Source organism: Plecotus auritus (genome assembly GCF_963455305.1).
Source record: "Plecotus auritus genome assembly, chromosome: 1".
NCBI classification, from domain to species: Eukaryota; Metazoa; Chordata; class Mammalia; order Chiroptera; family Vespertilionidae; genus Plecotus; species Plecotus auritus.
The window spans coordinates 193,105,116-193,133,067 of NC_137770.1; the positions used below are offsets into that span (position 1 = coordinate 193,105,116).

The following is a 27,952-nucleotide window of genomic DNA, read 5'->3' on the forward strand; positions in this document are numbered from 1 at the left end:
AAAAGCCCATTAGGGTGGTAAGATAGGAAGACAGGACCTGTGATTTGCTACAGAAATAAGATTCCCAATTGTTTTTGTCTTTACCCAAGGAAATGCCTAATATAAAACACAATGGTTTGACTTTTCATTTCAAATGAAAGAATATTTACAAGAGGTAAAATGTGTATCTCTCTATACTACTGTTCAGATTCTTATAGGGAATTTTAACAACAAGGTCATTTCTGAGTAAGGAGAAGGGATCATAGGGATTTAATCAATGGCATTAATTCTATCATCTGTTCTTAGCTGACACTTAAATAGCTTTTATATGTGGAAGACATGACAAAACTATGCAATAGAGTTATTAGCCCCGTTTTACAGATAAGGAAATGGACACAGTTTAACTAACTTGATCATAGTCACCCAGATGGGATGTGGAGAGTTGAACCTTGGCAGTCTGATTCCAGGGTTTATACTTTTAAAGAAAAGGATTCTGGGGATTAGTGGAGCAGCTGAAAAAAACAAATGGGATTATAGAAATAGAATAGGTATAAGGATGAGTCAAGGGACAAGGAAATACTTCCAGCTCCCTCTTCCTCCGGTCCTACCACTTAGAGAATCCTATATAATAAAAGTCTAATATGCAAATCATCCAAATGACAGAACGACTGGTTGCTATGATGCACACTGACCACCAGGGGGCAGACGCTCAACGCAGGAGCTGACCCCTGGTGGTCAGTGCACTCCCACAGTGAGCGCCGTGCAGCCAGAAGCTGGGCTCACAGCTGGTGAGCGCAACGGTGGTGGCGGGAGCCTCTCCCGCCTCCATAGCAGCACTAAGGATGTCCAACTGTCAGGCATCCCCAGAGGGCTCCCGGACTGCAAGAGGGTGCAGGCCAGGCTGAAGAACCTCCCCCCCCCCCCCAGTGCACAAATTTCATGCACCGAGCCTCTAATTCTTTCATAATTGTTGGTTGCAGAACTCTATAATTACATGTAACACTTTATTGGTACCTATTGGGGATGGAGAGAGAAAGGGTCAGGTTGGTATTGTATTTGTACTTAAAAGAATGATGATGATTGAAAGGAGAATTGCCACTGTGATGATTATAATCTTTTTGAGGTGTTGCCACCATATCTTCCTAAGAATCTTTCTTGTTTCTTGGGAGTCTTTGGCCTGAAATAAAAATAAACACAAATTTAATGTTTTCATGTCTGAATTAATGGGCACACTCAAATACTTAGAGATATCTAAAAGAACAGATTTAATTTGGTTTTGATCAATCCCATAAAGTCTCAATGAAGCTTAACAAAACCACTTTTATAAAATGATGCACCAAGATTCCAGGTGCCTTCCAAATTGTGTTAAGCCATAGTTTAATTAGCTTTATTAATTTTGTGACCGTGAACAAGTTACTAACCCTTTGAGCCTCAGTTTCCTTATCTTCATTTCATGATTTTATTTAAATGCCACTATCTCTTACTACCCTATTTATTGGTACCCTCCCCAATCTCCATTCCAGAAGCACTATTCCCCTTCAGTATGCTATTTTCCTCCAAAGTCCATATTTAACATTTATGTAAAATTTACTTATTTATTGTTTATAGAGAATGTAAACTATGGGTGTGGGAATTTTTGTCTGTTGCATTCATGGCTATATTCCTTCTGCCTGATATAGATCAGTGGTTCAATGAATATTTGTTGGATGAGTGAATTAATAAATCTATTAAATCTGGATAATATCTGCCACATAGTAGCCCAGATTGTGAGGATTAACTGAGATAGTGATTATGATATATCCAAATCACTATATAAGAATAAATTATGCCATTATTATCATAATTAGTAGAGGCCCAGTGCATGGATTTGTGCACCGGTGGGGTCCCATGGCCTGGCCTGTGCCCTCGTAATCCAGGACCCCTCGGGGGATGTCAGCTGGTTTCGGCCTGATCCCCACAGGCCAGGCTGAGGGACCCCACCAGTGCACGAATCCGTGCACCAGACCTCTAGTATGCATATAAGATCTTTGGTTAATCTCTTCCCGCCCTCCCCGCTCCCCCTTCCCTCTCAGATTCATCAGTCTATTCCATGTTTCCATGCCTGTGCATTGAGCATTTTCCCCCTGGTGGTCAGAGCGCATCATAGCTACCGGCCAGCTGGCCGGTTGGCCAGTCGCTTAGGCTTTTATATATAGATATTTTTTATGAATGAGTTGGAGTTGAAGTACTTGGTGATACCAGAGTTTCATATCTTAATGTAATTAAAACTAAATAAAATAGCTCATGTCCCTGCTGGTGGTTCAGTTGGTTGGAGTGTCATTCCATACACCAAAAAGGTTATGGGTTTCATTCATGGTCAGGGCACATACCTAGGCTGTGGGTTTGATCCCTGGTTGGGGCGTGTATGGGAAGCAACTGGTAGATGTTTCTCACATCGATGTTTCTCTCTTTCTCTCTCTAGACTCAATAAAAACATATCAGGTGAGGATTTTTTTAAAAAAGTATCCTCCTAAGAAAAAGCTCACTTATTAACATACAAAATATTGAAATAATTCAAGGAGCATTGAGAAGAAATAAAAGAAATTCATACAAAATCATAAAATTATTTTTATTTTTTTGTGCTGCAAAAAGTTTTATTGTTTCCATTTGGTCCACAACTCCTTTTTGTTTTTTAAACATAGATAACTGCTTCTCATATGGCTGATACAAATAAATTGCTTGGTGTTTATTTGGACTTGTGCTATCACATGGATTAGAAGTAAAACTTTAAAGTATTTCATTTGACTTTATTCACAATCAGATCATCTTTACTCTCAGTGTATGTGGTGACTTTTCCAGAGCAAAGTCTAGGTACATGATTACAGTGCATGCGAAAAAATGACATCATGACTCTAATGTATGACAAGATCAGGGAGCCTCAGGTTTATATACCAAAGATGCTGTTCATTATTCCCAAGGATCTAGCATATGAACACTAGTGACTAGTTGTACTTTCCAGGACATTATAATTCATTGAGTGCTTTAAATTCAGGTACTGTATGACATACGTTATATGTAGTATTGCATAATAATATGCAATATTCATAATAATCTTGGGTGAGTATTCCTATTTTACAGCATTGAAGAGAATGAGGCTCAAAGGTTTGAAGTTACTTGCCTAAGGATATATACCTCTTAAGTGGTGTAGCTGGAATTCAGATCTAGAGTTGCATGACTCTATACTGCCTTATGTATAAATGTTTAATTAAGGTATAAGCAGACTTCACCTTTGTCTCTTAGGTTATTTGCTTTCTCTTTTATTAATGTGATATGCATATATAGTTTGAAAATTCAGAATTCTAAAAACAGCATTCTCCTCTCCTGTACCCCCCTGATCCTATTTTTTAGAGGTAATCACTTTCAGATCTTTTTGTTTTGTTTGTTGCTATATCCCTATTACCTGGAACAATAGTTTTGAACTGGGGGCGATTTGCTCTCCAGGGGACATATGGCAATGTCTGGAGACATTTTGATTGTCATGACTATAGGGGGTGCTACTGGCATCTAATGGGTAGAAGCCAGAGATGCTGTTAAACGTCCTACAATGCATATAGGACAGTCCACATACCCACCCACCTCCCAACAAACTGATCAGTCCATAATGTGCCAAGGTTGAGAAACCCTGACCTAGAACAGTGTCTGACATAATAGTAGGTGCTCAATTAATACTTACTTAGCTGTTTATTTTTTTCCTGGTGTTTGTTTTCCTCTGTGTTACTAGAAAGTATACATATATATTTCTTGATTTTTCACTTTACAATTATGGAAAAGAGGATATAACTCTTACCATATTTCTAACTCCCTCATTCCCCAAACACACAACTTTCCTTTCTTTCATATCCTCTCTTTATAACGAAAACATTGTAAATATTCGCTGAGCCATGGAGTGTATTTGAATACATTGACTTTAATGTACAAATGTTCTGGTTTCTCTAGAGCTAATAATAGGTATACAGTTAAACAACATCTTTTCAATTATTAGTTTTGTTTTTTAAAATAAATATATATATTTTAAATAAATCTTTATTGTTCAGATTATTACAATTGTTCCTCTTTTTTCCCCTCATAGCTCCCCTCCACCCGGTTCCCACCCCACCCTCTGCCCTTACCCCCCCATCCTCATCCATAGGTGTACGATTTTTGTCCAGTCTCTTCCTACAGTCCCCACACCCCTTTCCCGCCCGAGAATTGTCAGTCCACTCCCTTTCTATGCCCCTGATTCTATTATATTCACCAGTTTATTCTGTTCATCAGATTTTTTATTCACTTGATTTTTAGATTCACTTGTTGATAGATATGTATTTGTTGTTCATAATTTTTCTCTTTATCTTTTTCTTCTTCTTCCTCTTCTTAAAGAATTCCCTTCAGCATTTCATATAATACTGGTTTGGCGGTGATGAACTCCTTTAGCTTTTTCTTATCTGTGAAGCTCTTTATCTGACCTTCAATTCTGAATGATAGCTTTGCTGGTAGAGTAATCTTGGTTGTAGGCTCTTGCTATTCATCACTTTGAATATTTCTTGCCACTCCCTTCTGGCCTGCATAGTTTCTGTTGAGAAATCAGCTGACAATCGTATGGGTGCTCCCTTGTAGGTAACTGTTTTTCTCTTGCTGCTTTTAAGATTCTCTCTTTGTCTTTTGCTCTTGGCATTTTAATTATGATGTGTCTGGGTGTGGTCCTCTTTGGATTCCTTTTGTTTGGGGTTCTGTGCACTTCCTGGACTTGTAAGTCTATTTCTTTCACCAGGTGGGGGAAGTTTTCTGTCATTGTTTCTTCAAATAGGTTTTCAGTGTCTTGCTCTCTCTCTTCTGGCACCCCCATAATTCTGATGTTGGTACGCTTGAAGTTGTCCCAGAGGCTTCTTACACTATCTTCATATTTTTGGATTGTTTTTCTTTTTGCTTTTCCAGTTGGGTGTTTTTTGCTTCTTTGTATTTCAAATCTTTGACTTGATTCTTGCGATCCTCTAGTCTGCTATTGGATCTCTGTATATTATTATTTTTTTAAATATATTTTATTGATTTTTTACAGAGGGGAAGGGAGAGGGATAGAGAGTTAGAAACTTCGATCAGCTGCCTCTTGCACACCCCCTAATGGGGATTTGTCTGCAACTAAGGTACATGCCCTTGACTGGAATCGAACCTGGGACCCTTCAGGCTGACGCTCTATCCACTGAGCCCAACTGGTCAGAGCTGTATATTATTTTTTATTTCAGTCAGTGTATGCTTAATTTCTAGTTGGTCCTTTTTCATATCCTTGAGGGACTCGCTAAATTTATCGGCCTTTTCTAGAAAATTCTTGAAAAACCTTATAACTGTGGTTTTGAACTCTGTATCCAGTCATCTGCTTTCCTCCATTTCTTTCATTTGTGACCTGTTTCTTTGTCTCTGCATTTTTGCTGCTTCCCTGAGTTGATAGAGTGGTTTTGTGTGCTAGGTGTCTTATAGGGCCCAGTGGCTCAGCCTTCCCAGTTACCTGAGGTGGACACTCTTGGTGCACCCCTTTGTGGGCTGTGTGCACAGTCTTGTTGTAGTTAAGCCTTGATTGTTGTTGGTATCACTGAGGAGAATTGACCTCCAGGCCAATTGGCTGTGAGGATCAGCTGTGTCTACGATGGGAGAACTTCTGTGCTGGAGACACCCTTATGAGACAAGACTTGCTTTAGTGGGGCTTTGTTGCTCACTGAGTCTGCCCCCTGAGTGTGCCCCTTATGGATCTGAGGAGTTGTAATCTGGATGGTCCCACTCTGACCCCTGGGTACACTGGCTCTTGGATCTCCAAGGAGGTGCTAATTTAGCCTCTGCCTGAGGCCACCCAGCAGGAGCTTGGAGAGATCTGCAGATTCCTCTTCTTTGTTTGAGTTTTGGAGGTGCCCAGATGAGGCCCAGCTGTGAAGCAGTGCAAGCTGCTGCGGAGCCTTGGGCCTTCTTTTGGAGGTTCTGGGTCTCACTGACTCAGCTGCAGTTTGTTAGGTAAGTTTAAAATTCAAAGGACCAGGCCATTCATATGCCAAAGCCTCTGCGCTCAGCTTGGATGGGGCTGAGTCTCAGGGCGGAGCAATCAGCAATGGCTTCATGGGGCGGGATCTCAGGGCGGAGCAAACAGCAATGGCTTCCCATCAGCCCTGCCCTAAGAGGTCCCTGGTTCTCAGTGTCCCGCTGCAAGCACCTCTGAGAGAAAGCCGACCTTGAGTTTCGCCTGCTGCCAGACAGTCCAGTTTGTCCCTCTATGAGTCTGGGTCCCCAGAGTCTTGCCCGGAACTGGAGTTCAGAGCAGTCGGGAGCTTGTGTCTCCCTCCCAATTGAGAAAGCCAGCCGCGCACTCAGTTGCCAGCCCTCTCTGCATGCGCACCTCTGTACCTCTGCCTTCTGCAGCTCTTGTCTTAGTGTGCTTTTCTCTTTCCTTCTAGTTGTAGAATTTCCACTCAGCCAGCCTTCCTGTGGTTCTGGATGATGTCCGTTTTGTCTTTTAGTTGTAGTTTTGAAATAGTTGTGCAAGGCAGCAGTTTAGGTGTTACCATTTGCTGCCATCTTGGTGTCTCCTAAAATATATTCTTATTGATTTCAGAGATGGAGAGGGAGAGACAGAAACATCAATGATGAGAGAGAATCATTGGTTAGCTGTCTCCTGAACGTCCCACACTGGGGATTGAACCTACAACCTGGGCATGTGCCCTGACCAGGAATTGAACTATGACCTCCTGGTTCATAGGTCGACACTGAACCACTGAGCCATGCTGGCCGGACTCAATTGTTAGTTTTTAATCTATCAACCAGTAATTCATTCCCAAACTCTCCAAAGGAGCTGAAAAACATTCTTCCTTTGATTGTTCCTGGGTTTGGATCCACCTGTTTTATCTTGAAGTAGTTCATCACAGAGCCTTTTGACCTGATCCAATCTGGCTATTGGACTCTAGGTTTACCATATAGCTTTAATCTTGGGTCTTTCTTCAATATCCTGGGAATGCCCATCTCTAGTGTTGGGCCTTCTATTTTTAATCAATCTCATCTTTCCCGTTCTCCTACTGGTGAAAAATATTTGCGAAAACTTCCTTAGAAAGGGTAAGTGTGAGATATATTTCTAAGAACCTACATGCCTAGAAATGTCATTATTCTCTCCTTCCACTGAGTTGGTAATTTGATTGGGTATAGAAATCTACTGTGGAAATCATTTTCCCTCAGAATTTTGAAAGCATTCCTCCATTTTTTGAACACCCATATACTGTTATTGTGAAATCTGGTGATATTCTAATTGGCAAGTCTTTGTCTTTTCTCACTCTGAAAAAAATTCTTTAGATTCTTCTCTTCCTTTCAAATGTTCTTTAATTTCAAGATTACATGCCACACTGTGGTCCTTGTTTTATTCATTGAATCTGGAAACTCATTTAGTTCTAGGAATTTTTCTTGTATTTCTTTGAGTTTCTCCTTTCTGATTCATTTTCTTTTTCTGAAATTCCGTTATTCATATGTGGATGTCTTAGACTAATTTTTTTTATCTTCATCTTTTCTTTCTCTACTTTATTTTTTCTTTTTTAAATTTACTTATTAAGGTATTACATGTATCCTTATTCCCCCATTACCCCCCCCCAAAGCCCCCCATTCATGCCCTTACCTCCCTGTTGTCTGTGTCCATTGGTTAGGCTTATATGGATGCATACAAGTCCTTTGGTTGATCTCTCCCCTTTACCCCCACCCTCCCCTACCTTCCCTGAGGTTTGACATTATGATTGATGTTTCTCTGTCTCTGGATCTGTTGTTCATCAGTTTATGTTGTTCATTATTTTCCATAAATGAGTGAGATCATGTGATATTTATGTTTCTCTGTCTGGCTTATTTCACTTAGCATAATGCTCTCCAGCTCCACCCATGCTGTTGCAAATGGCAAGAACTCCTTCTTTTTTACCACAGCATAGTATTCCATTGTGTAGATGTACCACAGTTTTGTAATCCACTCATCTCCTAATGGGCACTTAGGCAGTTTCCAAATCTTAGCTATGGTGAATTGTGCTGCTATGAACATAGGGGTGCATATATTCTTTCTGATTGGTGTTTCTAGTTTCTTGGGATATATTCCTAGAAGTGGGATCACTGGGTCAAATGGGAGTTCCATTTTTCGTTTTTTGAGGAAACTCCATACTGTTCTCCAGAGTGGCTGCACCAGTCTGCATTACCACCAGCAGTGCAGGAGGGTTCCTTTTTCTCCACATCCTCACCAGCACTTGTCGTTTGTTGATTTGTTGATGATAGCCATTCTGACAGGTGTGAGATGGTACTGTATTGTCATTTCGATTTGCATCTCTCAGATGATTAGTGACTTTGAGCATGTTTTCATATGTCTCTTGGCCTTCCTTCTGTCTTCTTTTGAAAAGTATATATTTAGGTCCATTGCCCATTTTTTGATTGGGTTGTTTATCTTCCTTTTGTTAAGTTGTATGAGTTCCCTATAAATTTTGGAGATTAAACCCTTATCAGTGATAACATTGGCAAATATGTTCTCCCATGCAGTGGGCTTTCTTGTTGTTTTGTTGATGGTTTCTTTTGCTGTGAAAAAGCTTTTTATTTTGATGTAGTCCCATTTGTTTATTTTCTCTTTAGTTTCCATTGCCCTAGGAGCGGTATCGGTGAAGAAATTGCTTGGCATATGTCTGAGATTTTGCTGCCTGTGGATTCCTCTAGTATTTTTATGGTTTCCCATCTTATGTTTAAGTCCTATTCCATTTTGAGTTTATTTTTGTGTATGATGTAAGTTGGTGGTTTAGTCTCATTTTTTTTTTGCATGTATCTGTCCAATTTTCCCAACACCATTTATTGAAGAGTCTGTCTTGACTCCATTGTATGTTCATGCCTCCTTTGTCAAATATTAATTGAGCATAGTGGTTTGGGTCGACTTCTGGGTTCTCTATTCTATTCCATTGGTCTATATGTCTGTTCTTATGCCAGTACCAGGCTGTTTTGAGAACAGTGGCTTTGTAATACAGCTTGATATCTGGTATTGCGATCCCACCTACTTTGTTCTTCTTTTTCAGGATTGCTGTGGCTATTTGGGGTCTTTTTTTATTCCAGATGAATTTTTGTAAAGTTTGTTCTAGGTCTGTGAAATATGCCGTTGGTATTTCAATGGGAGTGCACTGAATCTATAGATTGCTTTGGGTAGTATGGACATTTTAATGATGTTGATTCTACCAATCCATGAGCATGGTATGTTCTTCCATCTGTTTATGTCTTCCTCTATCTCTTTTTTCAGTGTCCTGTAATTTTCCGCATATAGGTCTTTTACCTCCTTAGTTAAGTTTATTTCTAGGTATCTTAATTTTTTTGGTGTGATGGTAAATGGAATTGCCTTTTTAGTCTCTCTTTCTGTAAGTTCATTATTGGTATATAGAAATTCCATAGACTTCTTGGCGTTAATTTTGTATCCTGCTACATTGCTGAATTTATTTGTTAAATCTAATAATTTTTGATGGAGTCTTTAGGGTTTTCTATGTATGGTATCATGTCATCTGTGAATAAGGACAGTTTTAGTTCTTTTCCAATTTGGATGCCTTTTATTTCTTCTACTTGTCTGATAGCAATGGCTAGTACTTCCAGTACTATGTCGAACAGGAGTGGTGAGAGTGGGCATCCCTGTCTTGTTCCTGTTCTTAGGGGAAATGGTTTTAGTTTTTGCCCATTGAGTATGTTGTTGGCTGTGGGTTTGTCATATATGGCTTTTATTATGTTGAGGTATGATCCTTCTATTCCCACCTTGTTGAGAGTTTTTATCAAGAAAGGGTGTTGGATTTTGTCAAATGCTTTTTCTGCATCAATTGATATATGTGATTTTTATCTCTCAAATTGTTTATGTGATGTATCACATTTATTGATTTGCAGATATTGTACCATCCTTGCATCCCTGGGATAAATCCTACTTGGTCATGGTGTATGATCTTTCTGATGTACTGCTGGATCCGATTTGCTAGAATTTTGTTGAGGATTTTGGCATCTACATTCATGAGGGATATTGGCCTGTAATTCTCCTTCATTGTGTTGTCTTTATCTGGTTTTGGTATTAGGGTGATGCTGGCTTCATAGAAGGAGCTTGGAAGTGTTCCTTCCTCTTGAATTTTTTGGAATAGTCTGAGGAGAATAGGTTTTAGTTCTTCCTTGAATGTTTGGTAAAACTCCCCTGTGAAGCCATCTGTCCCTGGGCTTTTGTTTGTTGGAAGCTTTTTGATGACTGCTTCAATTTCTTCCATAATTATCGGCCTATTGAGATTTTTAGATTCTTCCTGATTGAATTTTGGAAGGTTGTAGTTTTCTAGGAATATGTCCATTTCCTCCATGTTGTCTAGTTTATTGGAATAGAGTTGTTCATAGTATTTTTTAACAATCCTTTGCATTTCTCTGGGGTCTGTTGTTATTTCGACTCTTTCATTTTTGATTTTGGGTCATTGTTTATTTGGGTCCTCTCTCTTTGCTTCTTGGTGAGCCTGGCTAGAGGTTCATCAATCTTGTTTATCCTTTCAAAGAACCAGCTCTTGGTTTCATTGATCTTTTGTATTGTTGTGTTGTTTTTTTTGTTGTTGTTGTTGTTTTTTTGTTCTCTATGTCATTTATTTCTGCTCTGATCTTTATTATCTCCTTCCTTCTGCTCATTCTGGGCTTTTCTTATTGCTCTCTTTCTAATTCTTTAAGTTGTGGAGTTAGATAATTTAGTACCATTTTTTGTTTTTTGAGGTAGGCCTGTAGAGCTATAAACTTCCCTCTCAGGACTGCTTTCATTGTGTCTCTACTTTCTCAGGACTGCTTTCATTGTGTCTCTACTTTCTGAGAGAATATTTCAACTTTATATTGCAATAATTCCATTGAAATCTTTACTATTGTTTTAATTTCCAAAAGACCTTGTCACTTTCTTACCTAATAGAACTACTATTTGAGGCAAAGTCTTTGGGACAGTTCAGTCTATCAATATATACTAAATTTCTGGGAGAAGAAACACTATAAAAGAACTCAGGCTTTATGGTTTTCATTAAATTAAGCATTTATCAATTATAAAAGGGCACTTTCTTTTGCTTTTGCATGATCTGTTTTGTCTGAGTTCATTTTTTCCTATTTAAATGTATTTTTTTAAAATTATAGAGACTTCCTCAAATATCTCATGATCTGTGTTGGTGATTTTCTAAAATAACTGGAAACCCAGTATGAGTGAGTTAGGGCTGTTATTTGGTGGGCTTCCCGGTAGGATAGCCCATGTGGCATTGACCTGACCATTTCATTGGGGGAATGCCTCAATATCTGTAGGTTAATATCTGTATTTTTTCCCTCTTGGTCTAATCAGCTTTCTTAGAGTCCCTCTAATTTCCTGCCTTGATGAAGCTGACGGGGAGCGAGGTTGAGAAGTGGTCACCATTTTCAGGATGCAGATTACCCCTTAGTCCTGATATTAATGATGATCACTCTGACCTCAACTGCACCTGGTGTCTAAGTTTAGAACATCTCTGGTCTATTGTCTTTACATAATAAAATTTATTATCCTTTGTCAGTGATAAGCAGAGGAAGCAATATGGCAATAAAAAGTAGGGAAGTGGCTCTACAGGTAACATGTTTCTTTTAAAGACTTTTTACCCAGTCTCTTCTTTGTAGACCTATACTGCATGTCTCCAATTTCTGATCCTTTCCAAGGTTCTTTGGCCCAGACCAGTTTGCATCTTAATGTCTTCTCCTGCTTACTAGCTTATGTTTTCAAGCTTTTTACTGCTCTACTGTTCTACTGGGACTAATAATTACCAGTAATCCATTTCCTACCTTCTAAAATTGTTGACATTTCTTACCTGTTGTCTTTTCTCTTGTTTATTCTTTCTTTCTTTTTTTAATATCCTAGTGGTTTACACATTAAAGCCTCTCTATTGTTTTACCCATTCTTTTATTGGATTTTTGAGAGGATATCAAGATTAATGTGTAAGTTTAATCTGCCAGGTTAAAATCTCTGACCCATCTTTATCTGTAGGCAGACTGACAGAAAGTTTATTGGCCAACTTTGTGTTTAAAAACCAAATCTCCTTTTGTGTTTTTTGTTGTTTGTTTGCTTGTTTTTACACTGTATAACCCCCTTCAGTGCTCACAGCCTACAGGCAAGGAGGCTGGGCAATTTGAGACTGCAACTTACTCTGGCATGAGTACACTAGGAGAGGCCCACAGAGAAGAGCCCACCACCAAATCTGCTTTTTAAGATAATTCAGTAGAGCCTTGGCCAGTGGTGCTCCGTGGACAGAGCATAGGCCTGTGCACTGAAGGGTCACAGTTTCGATTCCCAGTCAAGGGCATGTACCTGGGTTGTAGGTTGGATCCGTGGCCCTAGTCGGGGAACTCTCATGTTGATGTTTCTCTCTCTCTCTCTCTCTCTCTCTCTCTCCCCCAACACTCCCTTCCACACTCTAAAAATAAATAAAAAATAGCCTTGCATGAGGATTAACAACAATCACAAAAAATAATATTCAGTAGAGTCTTTTACAAAAAGACCAAGAGAGCCCGACCAGTGTGGTTCAGTGGTTGAGTGTCAACCTATGAACCAGAAGGTCACAGTTCAATTTCTGGTCAGGGCACATGCCTGGGTTGTGGGCTTGATCCGCAGTGTGGGGCGTGCAGAAGGCAGCTGGTCAATGGTTCTCAGCATTGATGTTTCCATCTCTCCCTCCCTTCCTCTCTGAAATCAATAACAATATATTTTTAAAAATTTTTTGAAAAGAGGGAGAAAACTCTAAAATACTTCAGTAAAATTTTATCTTTTATTGAGCTGCTTCTACTCAACTGGCTTCAAAGAGGAAGTCATTTTTTCCTCTATGTAATCATGAAAATACAATATATACATAAAAGTGGGATTTGTTAGTAAGGTAAAGTAGTATAATATTCTGAGACTTAGGTATTGTCTCTTTTCCTATAATAAAGGCACATATATAATTTAATAAAAAAGTAATAGCCCTAGCTGGTTTGGCTTAGTGTCTAGAGGGCCACAGTGGGTTCTTAAACTGGACCGGAGGACCGGAACAAAAGCATGGATGGAGTGTTTGTGTGAACTAATATAAATTCAAAGTAAAGGAGCGGAGGGGAGAGCAAGAGAACCGGATAGAACAGCCGGATCCGGCCCGCGGGCCATAGTTTGCCCAAGGCTGCACTAGAGTGTCAGCCTAAGGCCTGAAGGGTCCTGGGTTTGATTCTGGTCAAAGGCACATGCCTGGGTTGCAGACTCCATCCCCAGTAGGGGGCATGCAGGAGGCAGCTGATCAATGATTCTCATCATTGATGTTTCTATCTCTCTCCCTCTCCCTTCTCTGAAATCAACAAAAATATTTTTTTTAAAGTAATAGGCCTGATGATATGATGGATTATGTAATCCAATAATCCTTCCTCTATTTTTACTCACAAATGCTAGATAAAAGAAGAGAAGCAAATCTTTAATGCATAACTGAACTTGGAAGAAAGTAAGAGTAAGGCCATGTGCAGGAACCTAGGAGAGCAGTGAGAAATTGCACTAATGGTGCAGCTCCTCTGCATTTGGGAGGGTGATGATGTTGGCTTCTGTCACCCAGGGCATAGCATTTTAGTGCTCACAGGGACAGCAGGCTAAGCCGGGGGCTCACATGAGGAAAGTGATGAACTCTATGGTTCAAAACTTTGGAGTTTAGAGTCTCTCACCAAACCTCCAATCTGTCAGCAACTTCAAATTCGCCCCACCTTCAAAATATATCCACAATCCAACTACTTCTCACCACCTATATTGCAGTCAATATTCATTTAGTGTTACTGACAACTTTACCACTTTCTTGGATCTTTATTTTTTTAGAGGGAGGGAAAGAGAGAAAGAGAGACATTGATGTGGGAGAGAACATCAATTGGTTGCCTTCCATACATGCTCCAACCGGGTATCAAGCCTGAAACCTAGGTATGTGCCCTAACCAGGAATCAAACTCATCACCTTTTGGTGTAAGGGACAACACTCCAATCAACTGAGCCACACCAGCCAGGCTATTTTATTTTTTTAGTTATTGATTTTAGAGAGAGAGGAAGGGAGAGAGAGAAACATTGATTTGTTGTTCTACTTATTTATGCATTCATTGGTTGATTCTTATATGTGTCCTGACTAGGGATCAAACCCTCAACCCTGGTGTATTGAGACAAAGCTTTAATCAACTGAGCTACCCAACCTGGATCTTTATTTCTTGCTGAGACTCAGAATTTTTGTCTGAGATCATTTTTCATCTACCTGACATACTGTTTTTAGAATTTCCTTCAGTGCAGATATAATAAAGACAGCCAGCTATCTAATGAAGACTTGAGTTCCCTTCCATAATGTAGAGTTGTTTATTGCTAGAGAGAGACTCTCTAATTACAGACTACATTTCTCAGGCCCCTCACCCCACTCCATGCTGTGCCTCTCTCTAACCTTCGCACCTACACAAAGCTATAAGATTAATTCTTACCAATAGATTGTGAGTGGAAGTGATGGGTGTCACTTTTGGGCTTAAAGGGGCTATAAGCAAATGTGCTTCCTTCATTCCCTGTTTAACCAACTGCCACTTGAAATTTAAATACTGAGGCCCAAGACAATGGCAGAGTCACAAAATGGAAAAGGCTTGGGTTACTTGATTACCATGTGGAAGTCTGCCCAATGAAAACCTACCTCACACAGTTACACAAACAAGAAATAACACTCTATTGAGTTAAAACAATGAAAACCTGAGGTATGTTATTACAGCGAGTATTTCTCTAACTAATATTGAAACTGGGAGTAGGCTGTGTTATTACAAAACTCTAAAACATGGCTTAACCATCACATGGTAGACAGTGAAGAAACTGATATTAGAGGCTGGAAAGATAAAGACCTATGTTATGGAGGGTAAAATATTTGCTAAAACTATCACCTGTGATAACTTGGAAGGCAGACAAAGTACTTATTGAGTCTGCCACTTTAGAAGAAAAGGTTGGAAAACAGAAGGGAAGTAGTGTGAGTTCTTGTTACTGGCTGCATTTAGCAAGGCAACAATTGGTTGGTTTGCAAGAAGAAATGAAAAGGGATAGAGAGGATGCAGAAATTTGGAACCCTGAAAGACTGAATAAGTTGATGGTTTTTTGGCCCAAGCAATAGGAAAGAAGATTAGGAAGGCCTTTTAATGACAAGTGCCAGTTAAGATTCTGCCCTTCCTCAATAACAAAAAAACCTCAAACCTGTTAAAAAATGGGACAAGGACTTGAATAGACTTTCTGCAAAGAAGATATATAAATGGCCAATAAGCATATGAAAAAATGCTCAACATCATTAGTCATTAAGGAAGTGCAAATTCAAAATGAGACATCACTTCTTACCAAGTAGGATGGCTATAACTTAAAAAAATGGAAAAAAGTGTTGGAGATGATATGGAGAAATTAAAACCCTCCTACATTACTGATGGGATACTTGTCTTTCTCTGACTGGCTTACTTCACTGAGCATAATATGCTCCAGATGCCTCTCTGCTGTCTCAAAGGGTAAGAGATCCTTCTTTTTTTACAGCTGCATAGTATTCATGGTGTAAATGTCTTTTTTATCCACTCATCTACTGATGGGCACTTGGGCTGTTTCCAGATCTTAGCTATTGTAAATTGTAAACATAAGGGAGCATACATTCTTTCTGACTGGTATTTCGGGATTCTTAGTATATATTCCTAGAAGTGGGATCACTGGGTCAAATGGTAGTTCCATTTTTAATTTTTTTAAAAAATATATTTTTTATTGATATTTTACAGAGAGGAAGGGAGAGGGATAGAGAGCTAGAAACATCGATGAGAGAGAAACATCGATCAGCTGCCTCCTGCACACCTCCCACTGGTGATGTGCCCGCAACCAAGGTACATGCCCTTGACCGGAATCAAACCCGGGACCCTTCAGTCCGCAGGCTGATGCTCTATCCACTGAGCCAAACCGGTTTCGGCTCCATTTTTAATTTTTTGAGGAAACTCCATATTGTTTTCCATGGCGGCTACAGCAGTCTACAATCCAGGTACATGCAAAAAAATGAAACTAGACCACCAACTTACACCATACTCAAGAATAAACTCAAAATGGATAAAAGACTTAAATGTAATGTGAAACCATAAAAATCCTAGAAGAAACTATAGGCACCAAAATCTCAGACATCTCTTGATAATGTTTGCTGATACATCTCCTAAGGCAAGGGAAACAAAGGAGGAAATAAACAAATGGGACTACATCAAAATAAAAAGCTTCTGCACAGCAAAAGAAATCATCAACAAAATGCAAAGGAAGCCCACTATATGGGAGAACATATTTGTCAATGATATATCTGATAAGGGGTTAATTTTCAAAATATATAAAGAACTCATACAACTTATCAAAAGGAAGACAAACAATTCAATTAAAAAAAATGGACCTAAATAGACTTTTCCAAAGAGGACATACACATGGCCAAGAGACATATGAAAAAATACTCTGGTTCACTAATCATCAGAGAGATGCAAATTAAAATGGCAATTAGGTATCACCTCACACCTGTCCAAATGGGTACCATCAACAAATCAACAAATGAGTTGCTGTTGGGGATGTGGAGAAAAGGGAACCCTAGTACACTGCTGGAGGGAAGGTAATGCCTTTATGTCGAAAGGGAGGCATGAAGGCAAGGAAGCAAAGAAATATGTCTAGAAAATAATTTTACATGTAGCTATAAGCACTTGGAAATTATTAAAAGCAAAGAGATTAGAAATCAACTAAGTTTTAAAGGAACTATAAATAAACCAAAGTCTGGTCATTGAAAAGACAAAAAAAAATAATGATTAAAAAATAAAGAGAGGCTAGGAATGAGAAAATAAAACTAACAATAGGCACAGGACAGGCTAAAAGTGTTATATGAGCCCTATCAGGTCTTGCTCAGTGATTAGAACATTGGCCCCCAGACCAAAGGGTTGGGGTTCAATTCCGGGTCAACTGCACATGATATGTAGTCTTTAGTTTTTAGACATTGCTGAACTCAATTTTTTGAGGCAATAATGATAAAACTATAACATATTAATGCAACAACATATACAAACATTTAATGTACAATTAGTCATATTAATAAGTTAAAGAAGAAAAAAATCATGACCGCAATGTAGAAAAAAAGCATTTGATACAATTCAACCCTGTTCATGATAAAGTTTCTTAGCAAATGAGGAACAGAAAGGAACTTCTATAACATGTTAAAAGGTATATATCAAGATCTGAATATAAATTTAATATTTAATTGGGAAGCATTAGAAATAATTAATTTTCAATCAGGAACAAAACAAATATTTCAGATATCAATTTTCTATTCAATATTTTACGGGAGGTCCTACCTAATATAGTGAGGCAAGTAAAACAAAATTATACTATACTAGTAGCCCTGCACATGAATCTGTGCGCCAGTAGCTTGCTGCTGCTCTCCAGTAGCTCTCTGCCTGCTGTCCTGCCCTCCTGTAGCTCCCCCTGCCCCCTCCCCATATCTTGCTGCCCTGCCACTTCCTATAGCTCTCTACCACCTGCTTGTAGCAGTAGCTCGCTGCTGCCCTCCTGTAGCTCTCCGCCTGCTGCCCCACTCTACTGTAGCGCCCTCCACCCTCCCCGAACCCCCTCATAGCTTGCTGTCCTGCCGCCTCCTGTAGCTCTCCGCTGCCTGCTTGTAGCTCACTGCCCCACCCTCCTGCTGATCCGTGATCCAGTTGTTATGCATATTACATCTTTATTATATAGGACTAGAAGCCCAGTGCACGAAATTTGTGCAGAGGGGGGGCAGTGTGTCCCTCAGCCAGCCTGAACCCTCTCCAATCTGGGACCCCTCTAGGGATGTCCGACTGCCCGTTTAGGCTCGATCCTAATAGGACATATGCCCGTTTAGGCCCGATCCTACCGGACATCCCTCTCACAATCCAGGACTGCTGGCTCCCAACTGCTCGCCTGCCTGCCTTCCTGGTTTCCCCTAACCGCTTCTGCCTGCCAGCCTGATCACCCCCTTACCACTCCCCTGCCAGCCTGATTGATGCCTAACTGCTCCCCTGCCAGCCTGTTTGCCCCTAACTGCCCTCTCCTTCAGGCCTGGTCACCCCTAACTGCCCTCCCCTACCGGCTTGGGTCCCCCCTAAGTGCCCTTCCCTGCAGGCCCAGTCGCCCCCAACTTCCCTCCTCTGCCGGCCTAGTAACCCCTAACTGCCCTCCCCTGCAGGCTTGATAGCCCCCAACTTCCTTCCCTTGCAGGCCTGGTCCCTCCCAACTGCCCTCCCCTGCTGGCCATCTTGTGGTGGCCATCTTGTGTCCATATGGGGGCAGCCATCTTTGACTACATGGGGGCAGCCATCTTGTGTGTTGGAGTGATGGTCAATCTGCATATTACTCTTTTTTTTTCCAAATATATTTTATTGATATTTTACAAAGAGGAAGGGAGAGGGATAGAGAGCTAGAAACATCAATGAGAGAGAAACATCGATCAGCTGCCTCCTGCACACCTCCCACTGGGGATGTGCCCGCAACCCAGGTACATGCCCTTAACCGGAATCGAACCCGGGACCCTTCAGTCTGCAGGCCGACGCTCTATCCACTGAGCCAAACCGGTTTCGGCTGCATATTACTCTTTTATTAGATAGGATAGAGGCCTGGTGCATGGGTGAGGGCCAGCTGGTTTGCCCTGAAGGGTGTCCTGGATCAGGGTGGGGATTCCCTTGGGGCATGGGGCGGCCTGGGCGAGGGGCCTGTGGTGGTTTGCAGGCCGGCCACGCCCCCCAGTGACCCAAGCAGAGGCCCTGGTATCTGGGATTTATTTATCTTCTATAATTGAAATTTTGTAGCCTTGAGTGGAAGCCTGCGCCTGCCAGGGTGTGTGGAAAGCTTGGCTTCCTCCATTGCCAGGGCAACTCAAGCCTCCTGCTCTCTCCAGCTCCATGGCTGCCGCCATTTTTGTTGGGATTTATTTATCTTCTATAATTGAAACTTTGTAGCCTTGAGTGGAGGCCTGGGCCTGCCAGGGTGTGCGGAAAGTTTGGTTTCCTCCATTGCCAGGGAAACCCAAGCCTCCTGCTCACTCCGTGGCCTCAGCCATCTTGGTTGGGTTAATTTGCATACTCGCTCCTGATTGGCTGGTGGGCATGGCTTGTGGGTGTAGCGGAGTGATGGTTAATTTGCGTATTACTCTTTTATTAGGATAATAAAAGGGTAATATGTAAATTGTCCCCTCAACCAAGAGTTCAACCAGGAGGTCGACTATGGGGTGGGGCTGGCCCACAAACTACCCACGGCCCCGCCCCCGATTTCCCCCCTCCCCAACCCAATCAGGGGTGGGGCCGGCTGGCCAACCTCTTGCATATCCTTCCCACAGTAGGCCCAGCCCAATCAGGGCGGGCTGGCCAGACCCCACCTATACACGAATTTGTGCACTGGGCCTCTAGTAGATGTATTAAAAAAGGATTTTTAAAAATCCAGTCATTTATATAATGATAGAATTTCTATGTGAAAAATGCAAAGAAACCCATAGACAAACAATATTATCAGAAAAGAGTTCAGTAAGGTTTGGGATAAAAAATCAGTATGCAAAATTTTATTGTATTCCTATTAATCAATAAGGTTTTTGGAAAATTCTAGTCTGAAAAATATCTATATATATAAAAGCCTAAGCGACCAGACAACCAAATGACCGGCCGGTAGCTATGATGCACACTGACCACCAGGGGGCAGATGCTCAATGCAGGAGCTTCCCCGTGGTCGTCAGTGTGCTCCCACAGCAGGAGCGCCGTTCAGCTGACAGACAGGCACTAGACATTGGGCTTACAGCTGGCGAGCGCAGCTGTGGCTGCTCGAGCCTCTCCTGTGGACACTCCCTCTGCACACCTGAGCAGCGGCAGTGGTAGGTGCAGCGGGCTGGTAATCAGCGGGAGCAGTGTGGCACCCAGCCCGTGCTTGGGCTCCTCCTCAGCCGCCTGCTGTTTCGTGCACTACTTCGTGCTGTATGAGATTGACACGGACAGCGGGCTGGAGCCCAACGAGCTGGCAGGTAAGGCTGGGCTGTGGTGGCACGGAGGTCCACTGATCCCTGCAGGCCAGGCCAAAGGACCCCACCAGTGCACAAATCCATGTACCAGGCCTCTAGTCATTTATAATAGCAACAAAAATGGTAAGATATCAAAGAATAAATCTCACCAAAGATGTACAAAACCTTGATGGGAAAAATTATAAAACTCTATATTAAAAGATTTAGAAAGACCCTAGCTGGCATGGCTCAGTGGTTGAGTGTCACCTATGATCCAGGAGGTCATGGTTTAATTCCCAGTCAGGGCACATGCACGGGTTGCGGGCTCGATCCCCAATGTGGGGCATGCAGGAGGCAGCCAATCAATGATTCTCTCTCATCATTGATGTTTCTACCTCTCTTTCCCTCTCCCTTCATCTCGAAATCAATAAAAATATATTAAAAATATTTTGAAAGAGACCTAGAAAAATGAGGAGATAGCATGTTCAGAGATGGGAAAAAAATATTTTAAAGATGTTGATTTTCTTTAATCACATTAATGTAATTATAACTGAGACCTCAACATTTTGTGTGTGTATGTGTATAACTTGAGATATACATTCTAAAATTCATTGTAAGAGAAAGAAGCAAGCATTGCCAACATATTTCAAAAGTAAAAAGTAGACGAACTTGCACTATAAGATATTAAGACTTCTGCCAAAACCGGTTTGGCTCAGTGGATAGAGCGTCGGCCTGCGGACTAAAGGGTCCCGGGTTTGATTCCAGTCAAGGGCATGTACCTTGGTTGCGGGCACATCCCCAGTGGGGGGTGTGCAGGAGGCAACTGATCGATGTTTCTCATCGATGTTTCTAGCTCTCTATCCCTCTCCATTCCTCTCTGTAAAAAATCAATAAAATATATTTTAAAAAAAAGATATTAAGACTTCTTATAAGATATTAAGACATAAAACCACAGTAACTAAAATGGTGAAGTACTGGCCCAAGGATATAGAAATATACCAGTATAATAGAATGTGTAAAAATCAAAAGAATTAAAACTATTTTCAGGCAGAGAATTTTGAACACATGCAAAAGGTGACAGAATGGAGTGGGGTTGGGGGTGTGGAGGGATTGAGCCAAAAAAAAAAAAAAGAACTCATGGACATAGACAACAGGATGGTAATTGGGGGGTAAAGGGGGATGGGTGGAGATAGTAGAGGGCATAGAGGAAATAAAAGGTGATGGAAAAAATTAAATTAAAGGTTTAAAAAAAGGTGTCAGAATAGTATAATATTCAACATCCAGTTTTAACAATGATCAATTTTGTTTAATTTATACCCCATACTCCCCCAATCCTGAACTATTCTGAAGCAAATCTGAGACGTTATATAATTTTATTCATAAATATTTTAGTGTGTATCGTGTAAATTTTCATTTTTATAGTTTGTTTGAATCAAAATCCAAATAAGGAGTGAATATTGCAATTGTTATACCCTCTAAATCCATTTTTTGGTAAGTTCTCCCTCTCTTTTTTTCCCCTTTTAGTTTATTTGTTGACTAACCTGTGTGTTTCTTAATATAAGAATTACTTCTGTTGTGAAAATGATCACTTTCTCTCTGTTTTTTTAAATTTTGGATTGCTTTAGTGTTATTTACAATAGCCAAGATTTGCTAGCAGCCCAAGTGCCCATCAGTAGATGAGTGGATAAAACAAGCTGTAGTACATTTACACAATGGAATACTACTTAGCTGTAAAAAAGAAGAAAATTTTACTCTTGGCAACAGCATGAATGGGTCTAGAGAGTATTATGCTAAGTGAAATAAGCCAGTCAGAGAAAGATAATTTCCATATGATTTTCACTTATATGTGGAATCTAATAAACAAAACAAACAAACAAAATAAAAACAGACTCAGATACAGAAAACAGACTAACAGCTGTCAGAGAGAAGAGAGTTGGGGGTTTGGTAAAAAGTTGAAGAAATTAAGTGAAGGAGGAACCAAGATGATGGCATAGGTAAACACCTGTACTTGCTGCCTCTCACAACCACATCAAAATTACAACTAAAAGACAGAACAACTATCATCCAGAACCGCAGGAAAGTTGGCTGAATGGAAGTTCTACAACTAGAGGTAAAAAAGAAAGCGCGCTGAGACTGCTAGGCGTAGAATGGGCTGGCAGCCGGGTGCGCTGCTTTTTTAATCGGGAGGGAGATACAAGCTCCTACTTGCTCTGAACTCCAGTTCCGGGCGAGACTCTGGGGGATCCAGACACATATGGGGAGAAACTGGACTGTCTGGCATTGGGACAGGAATGGGAGTGTGGCTTTCTCCCAGAAAGAGGTGCTCGCAGTGGTCATTTTTCCTGTGCTGGGACCTCTCTGGTACAGGGCTGACTGGAAGCCATTTTTGTTTGCTCTGCCCAGGAGATTCCCTGAGACCCTATCCCACCCAATTTACAACCCCACCCAAGCTGCCTATAGAGGCTTGGCTTTAGCATATGAATGGCCTGTCCTTTCTCAGCCTAAAACCTGTCAAACAGACAGCAGCAGCAGCCTGCCTTGCTACACAGCTGGGCCTCATCTGGGCACTTCCAAACCCAATACAAAGAGGAGGAATCTACAGATCTCTCTGTAGCTCCTGCTGGGTGGCCCCAGCCAGTGGTTGACTTTGCACCTCCCTGGAGATCCAAGAGCCAGTGTACCCAGTGGTCAGTGTGAGAGCATCCCAGATTACAACCCTTCAAATCCATAAGTGACACACTCAAAAGGCAGACTCAGTAAGCACCAAAGCCTCACTGAAGCAAGTCCTGCCCCATAAGGGTGTCTCCTGCACAGCAGCTCTTCCATTGTAGACACAGCTGGTCCTCACAGCCAATTGGCCTGGAGGTCAATTCCTCCCAGTGATACCAACAGCAATCAAGGCTTAACTACAACAAAACTGTGCACACAGCCCACAAAGGGGTGCACCAATAGTGTCCACCTCAGTTGACTGGGGAGGCTGAGCCACTGGGCCCTATAGGACACTTACCACACAAGACCACTCTTATCAACTCAAGGAGACTTAGAAGCTACCCAATACATAGAAACAAACACAGGGAAGCAGCCAAAATGCGGAGACAACGAAAGATGTCACAAATGAAAGAAATGGTTGAAAGCAAAATACTGGATATAGAGTTCAAAAACACAGTTATAAGGTTACTTAAGAATTTTCTAGAAACCTCCAAGGATCTTAGTGAGACCTTCAAGGATTTTAGTGAGAATGGCAAAAAAAAAAAAAGAAAAGGATCAGTCAGAAATTAAGCATACACTGACTGAAATAAAGAATAATATACAGAGATTCAACAGTAGACTAGAGGATCCCAAGAATCAAGTCAAAGATTTGAAATATGAGGAAGCAAAAATCACCCAACCGGAAAAGCAAAAAGAAAAAAGAATCCAAAAATATGAAGATAGTGTAAGAAGCCACTGGGACAACTTCAAGCATACCAACATCCGAATTATGGGGGTGCCAGAAGAAGAGAGAGAGCAAGATACTGAAAACCTATTTGAAGAAATAATGACAGAAAACTTCCCTACCTGGTGAAAGAAATACACTTATAAGTCCAGGAAGCGCAGAGAACCCTAAACAAGAGGAATCCAAAGAGGACCACACCAAGATACATCATAATTAAAATGCCAAGGACAAAAGACAGAGAGAATCTTTAAAAGCAGCTTGAGAAAAACAGTTAGTTACCTACAAGGAAGTATCCATACGACTGTCAGCTGATTTCTCAACAGAAACTATGCAGGCCAGAAGGGAGTGGCAAGAAATATTCAAAGTGATGAATAACAAGGACCTACAACCAAAATTACTCTACCCAACAAAGCTATCATTTAGAATTGAAGGTCAGATAAAGAGCTTCACAGACAAGAAAAAGCTAAAGGAGTTCATCACCACCAAACCAGTATTCTTTAAGAAGAGGAAGAAGAAGAAAAAGGTAAAGATAAAAAATTATGAACAAAACAACAAATACATATCCATCAACAAGTGAATCTAAAAATCAAATGAATAAAAAATCTGATAAACAGAACAAACTGGTGAATGTAATAGAATCAGGGGCATGGAAAGGGAGTGGACTGACAATTCTCAGGGGGAAGGGGGTTCGGGTTGCGGGAAGAGATTGGACAAAGAGCTTACACCTATGGATGAGGACAGTGCGGGGGGGGGGGGGCGGGTGCGAGGGCCTGGGGTTGGGGTGGAAACCGGTGGAGGGGAGCTATGGGGGGAAAAAAGAGGAACATCTGTAATAATCTGAACAATAAAGATTTTAAAAAATAAATTTTAAAAAATTTAAGCAAAAAGAAAACCCCTCAAAGACAACAGTGTGTTGATTACCAGAGAAAAAGAGGGGTAGGGAAGGTAGGAGAGGATAAATGAAGGATAAATGGTAATGGAAAAAGACTTGACTTGGGGTGGTAAACACATAATACATTATACAGATGATGTATTATAGAACTGTACCCCTGAAATCTATATAATTTTATTAACCAGCATCACCCTAAAAAATTCAGTAATTATAAAAAAATAAAAGTTTGATTAATTTGAAAATATTTGGATTGTTTTATAATTATTCTTTTAATATTTTAGTTGTATTCCAATAATTTCTTGATAAAGCCATAAAATGGTAACATAGGATTATTTCACAGTACCCATGATATAATTTTGCTTTAGGCAACTTGCCTCAAGGGGGTTAACCCTATGGTTTAGATTACTGTTTGGATATCAAGACAGGTGTGCATCACTTACAGTTGTTTGGAGATCATCTGTTCTGTCAGTGAAGCTATTCAATCTTTCTTCGCTTTCCAATATTTTATCAATATTTTGGGTCATAATAATTTTTACATCAGTTACTTGACTCCTCAGTGTGGATATCGAGCTGTCACCTTGATTTTTATTGTATTTCATCTATATAGAAGTGAAATATAATGCAAATTTTATTTTCTATAAATAGAATCTAATATGGTATAATATGTTGTACAAATTAGAATATAAGTGTCAAAGGCATATCTCAGTATGGTGGTTACCAGAAGGAAGGGGAGGGGCGGATTTAAAGGGTAAAGGGAGTCAAATATATGGTGACTAAAGATTTGACTTTGGGTGGTGGGCACACAATGCAATATACAGATAACATATCATAGAATTGTACACTGGAAACCTATATATCTTATTAACCAATGTAACCCCAGTAAGTTTAATTAAAAATAAATAAAATATCTGGGGGGAAAAGGCAATATCTCACTTGTATTTCAGCATAAGGAACCAACTAAGCCTCAAACTGTCCCACCTAATCTTGCAAAAAAAAAAAAAATGGGTGGTTGGGTGGGTGGGAGAGGGATATATAAATGTATTGAATCAGCAGTGGAATTGTTTTTTTACTTAAATTGTTTGTTTATCTAGACTTCCGTTTTTTTAAAAAATATATTTTTATTGATTTCAGAGAGGGAGGGGGAGAGAGAGAGAGAGAGAAACACCAATGATGAGAGAGAATCATTGATCGGCTGCCCCCTGCACACCCCCTACTGAAGATTGAGCCCACAACCCCGGCATATGCCCGGACCAGGAATCGAACCTCAATCTCCTGGTTCATAGGTCGACACTCAACCACTGAGCCACGCTGGCTGGGCTAGACTTCTGTTTTTTTTGAAGAGCTGTGTTAGGTTCTTAGTAAAACTGAGTGGAAAGTACAGAGTTCCCACCTGCCTGTTAAGCCTGACACAGCCTCCCTCACTATCAGCATCCTGCACTAGAGTGGTACATTTGTTATAATAGATGGCCTTACATTGACGCATCATTATCACCCAAAGTCCATAGTTTACATGAGGGTTCACTGTGTACATTCAATAGGTTTGGACAAATGTAAAAAGACATGTATTTACCATTACAGTATCCTGCAGAACAATTTCACTGTCCTTAAAATCCTCTGTGCTGCACTTATTCATGCCTCCCTTCTCCCTAAGCCCTGGCTACAATTGGTCTTTTTACTGTCTCCATAGTTTTACCTTTCTCAGAATGTCATATAGTTGGAATCACATAGTATGTAGCATTTTCAGATTGGCTTCTTTTACTTAATAATATGCATTTAAGGTTCCTCCATGTCTTCTTCTCATTGCTTGATAACTCATTTCATTTTAGTGCTGAATAATAGTCCATTATTTGGATGTACCACAGTTTATTTATCCATTCACCTGTGAAAAGATATCTTGGTTGCTTCCATGTTTTGCCAATTATGAATAAAGCTGCTATAACATCCGTATGCAGGTTTTTGTGTGAACAAAAGTTATCAACTCCTTTGGGTAAATAACAAGGAGTGTGATTGCTGGATTGTATGGTAAGAGTATGTTTAGTATTGTAAAGAACTGCCAAACTGTCTTCCAAAGTGGCTATACCATTTTACATTCCCACCAGCAATGAATAAGAGTTATTATTGTTCCACATCCTTGTCAGCCTTTGGTGTATTTTGAATTCTGGTCATTCTAAAAGGTGTGTAGTGATATTTCAGTGTCGCTTTAATTTGCAATTCCCTAGTGACATATGATGTAGAGAATCTTTTCATATGCTTTTTGCCATCTCTATATCTTCTTTTATGAGACATCTATTCAGATCTTTGACCCATTTTTAATTAGGCTGTTTATTTTCATATTGTTGAGTTTTAAAAGTTCTTTCTATATTATGAATGACAGCCTTTTATCAGATTTGTCTTTTGCAAATATTTTTTCCTAGTATGTGGCTTGTCTTCTCATTCTCTTGATTTTTTTAATCCAATGTGACAATCTCTCTCTTTTTAAAAAAATCCTCACCGGAGGATATGTTGAGAGAAAGAGAGAAAGAAACATAAATCAATTGCCTCCTGCACACACCCCGATCATGAATTGAACCCGCAACTTAGGTATGTGCTCTGAGAATCGAACCCACACCTTTTGGTGTACGGGATGATGCTCCAACTGAGCCACCCGGCCTGGGCAATCTGTCATTTCATTGGTGTATTCAGACCATTAACTTTTAAAGTGATTATTGATGTAGTTAGATTAATATCTACCGTATTTATTACTGTTTTCTATTTATTGTTTTAGTTCTTTGTTCCTATTTTTGTCTTCCACTCTATCCATATTAACAAAAATAATCTCTAAGATATAGTGTTACATTAAAAAAGTGAGCTGCAGTGCAGAACAATATTAAGTAAAAACTCACTGAACATTTAATATGCGCCAGGCACTGTTTTAAGCACTTCATAAGTATTAGCTCATTTAATTCTCAAACCACCATGTAAAGTAGTACTCTAATCATCTTTTTTTAAAAAAATTGATTTCAGAGAGGGAAGGGGAGAGAGAGAGAGAGAGAGAGAGAGAGAGAGAGAGAGAGAGAGAGAGAGAGGAAGAGAGAGAGAGAGAGAGAGAGGAAGAGAGAGAGAGAAAGAGAGAGAAACATCAATGATGAGACAGAATAATTGACCGGCTGCCTCCTGCACGGCCCCCACTGGGGATCTAGCCCACAACCCAGGCATGTTCCTTGACCAGGAATCAAACCGTGATCTCCTGGTTCATAGGTCGATGCTCAACCACTGAGCCATACTGGTCAGGCCAATCATCTTTTATTTTCTAAATAAGAAAACTGAGCCCTAACTGGTTTGGCTCAGTGGATAGAGCGTCGGCCTGCAGACTGAAGGGTCCCGGGTTCGATTCTGGTCGGGGGCATGTACCTTGGTTGCGGGCACATCCCCAGTGGGGGGTGTGCAGGAGGCAGCTGATCGATGTTCCTCTCTCATCGATGTTTCTAACTCTCTATCCCTCTCCCTTCCTCTCTGTAAAAATCAATAAAATATTTAAAAAAAAAAGTTAAAAAAAAAAAAAAGAAAACTGAGATTGAGAGTGGTTAATAAATTGTTCAATGTTATACAGCTGAAGGCAAAATAAGGATTC

At 40.4% G+C, this 27,952-nt stretch overlaps 1 protein-coding gene across 1 annotated transcript in view; it reads right to left on the reverse strand.

The window, feature by feature from the left end:
* Window positions 1-1,018: 1,018 nt before the first annotated feature.
* LOC308247730 (uncharacterized protein) overlaps window positions 1,019-27,952 on the reverse strand; it is a gene marked incomplete at both ends in the record, with an annotated part of 41,925 nt that continues 14,991 nt past the window's right edge. Inside the window, 2 exons of the mRNA XM_080667205.1 lie at window positions 1,019-1,156; window positions 24,783-24,941. Coding sequence (XP_080523331.1) covers window positions 1,019-1,156; window positions 24,783-24,941 — 297 coding nt within the window. The remainder of the gene's footprint in view (window positions 1,157-24,782; window positions 24,942-27,952) is intronic.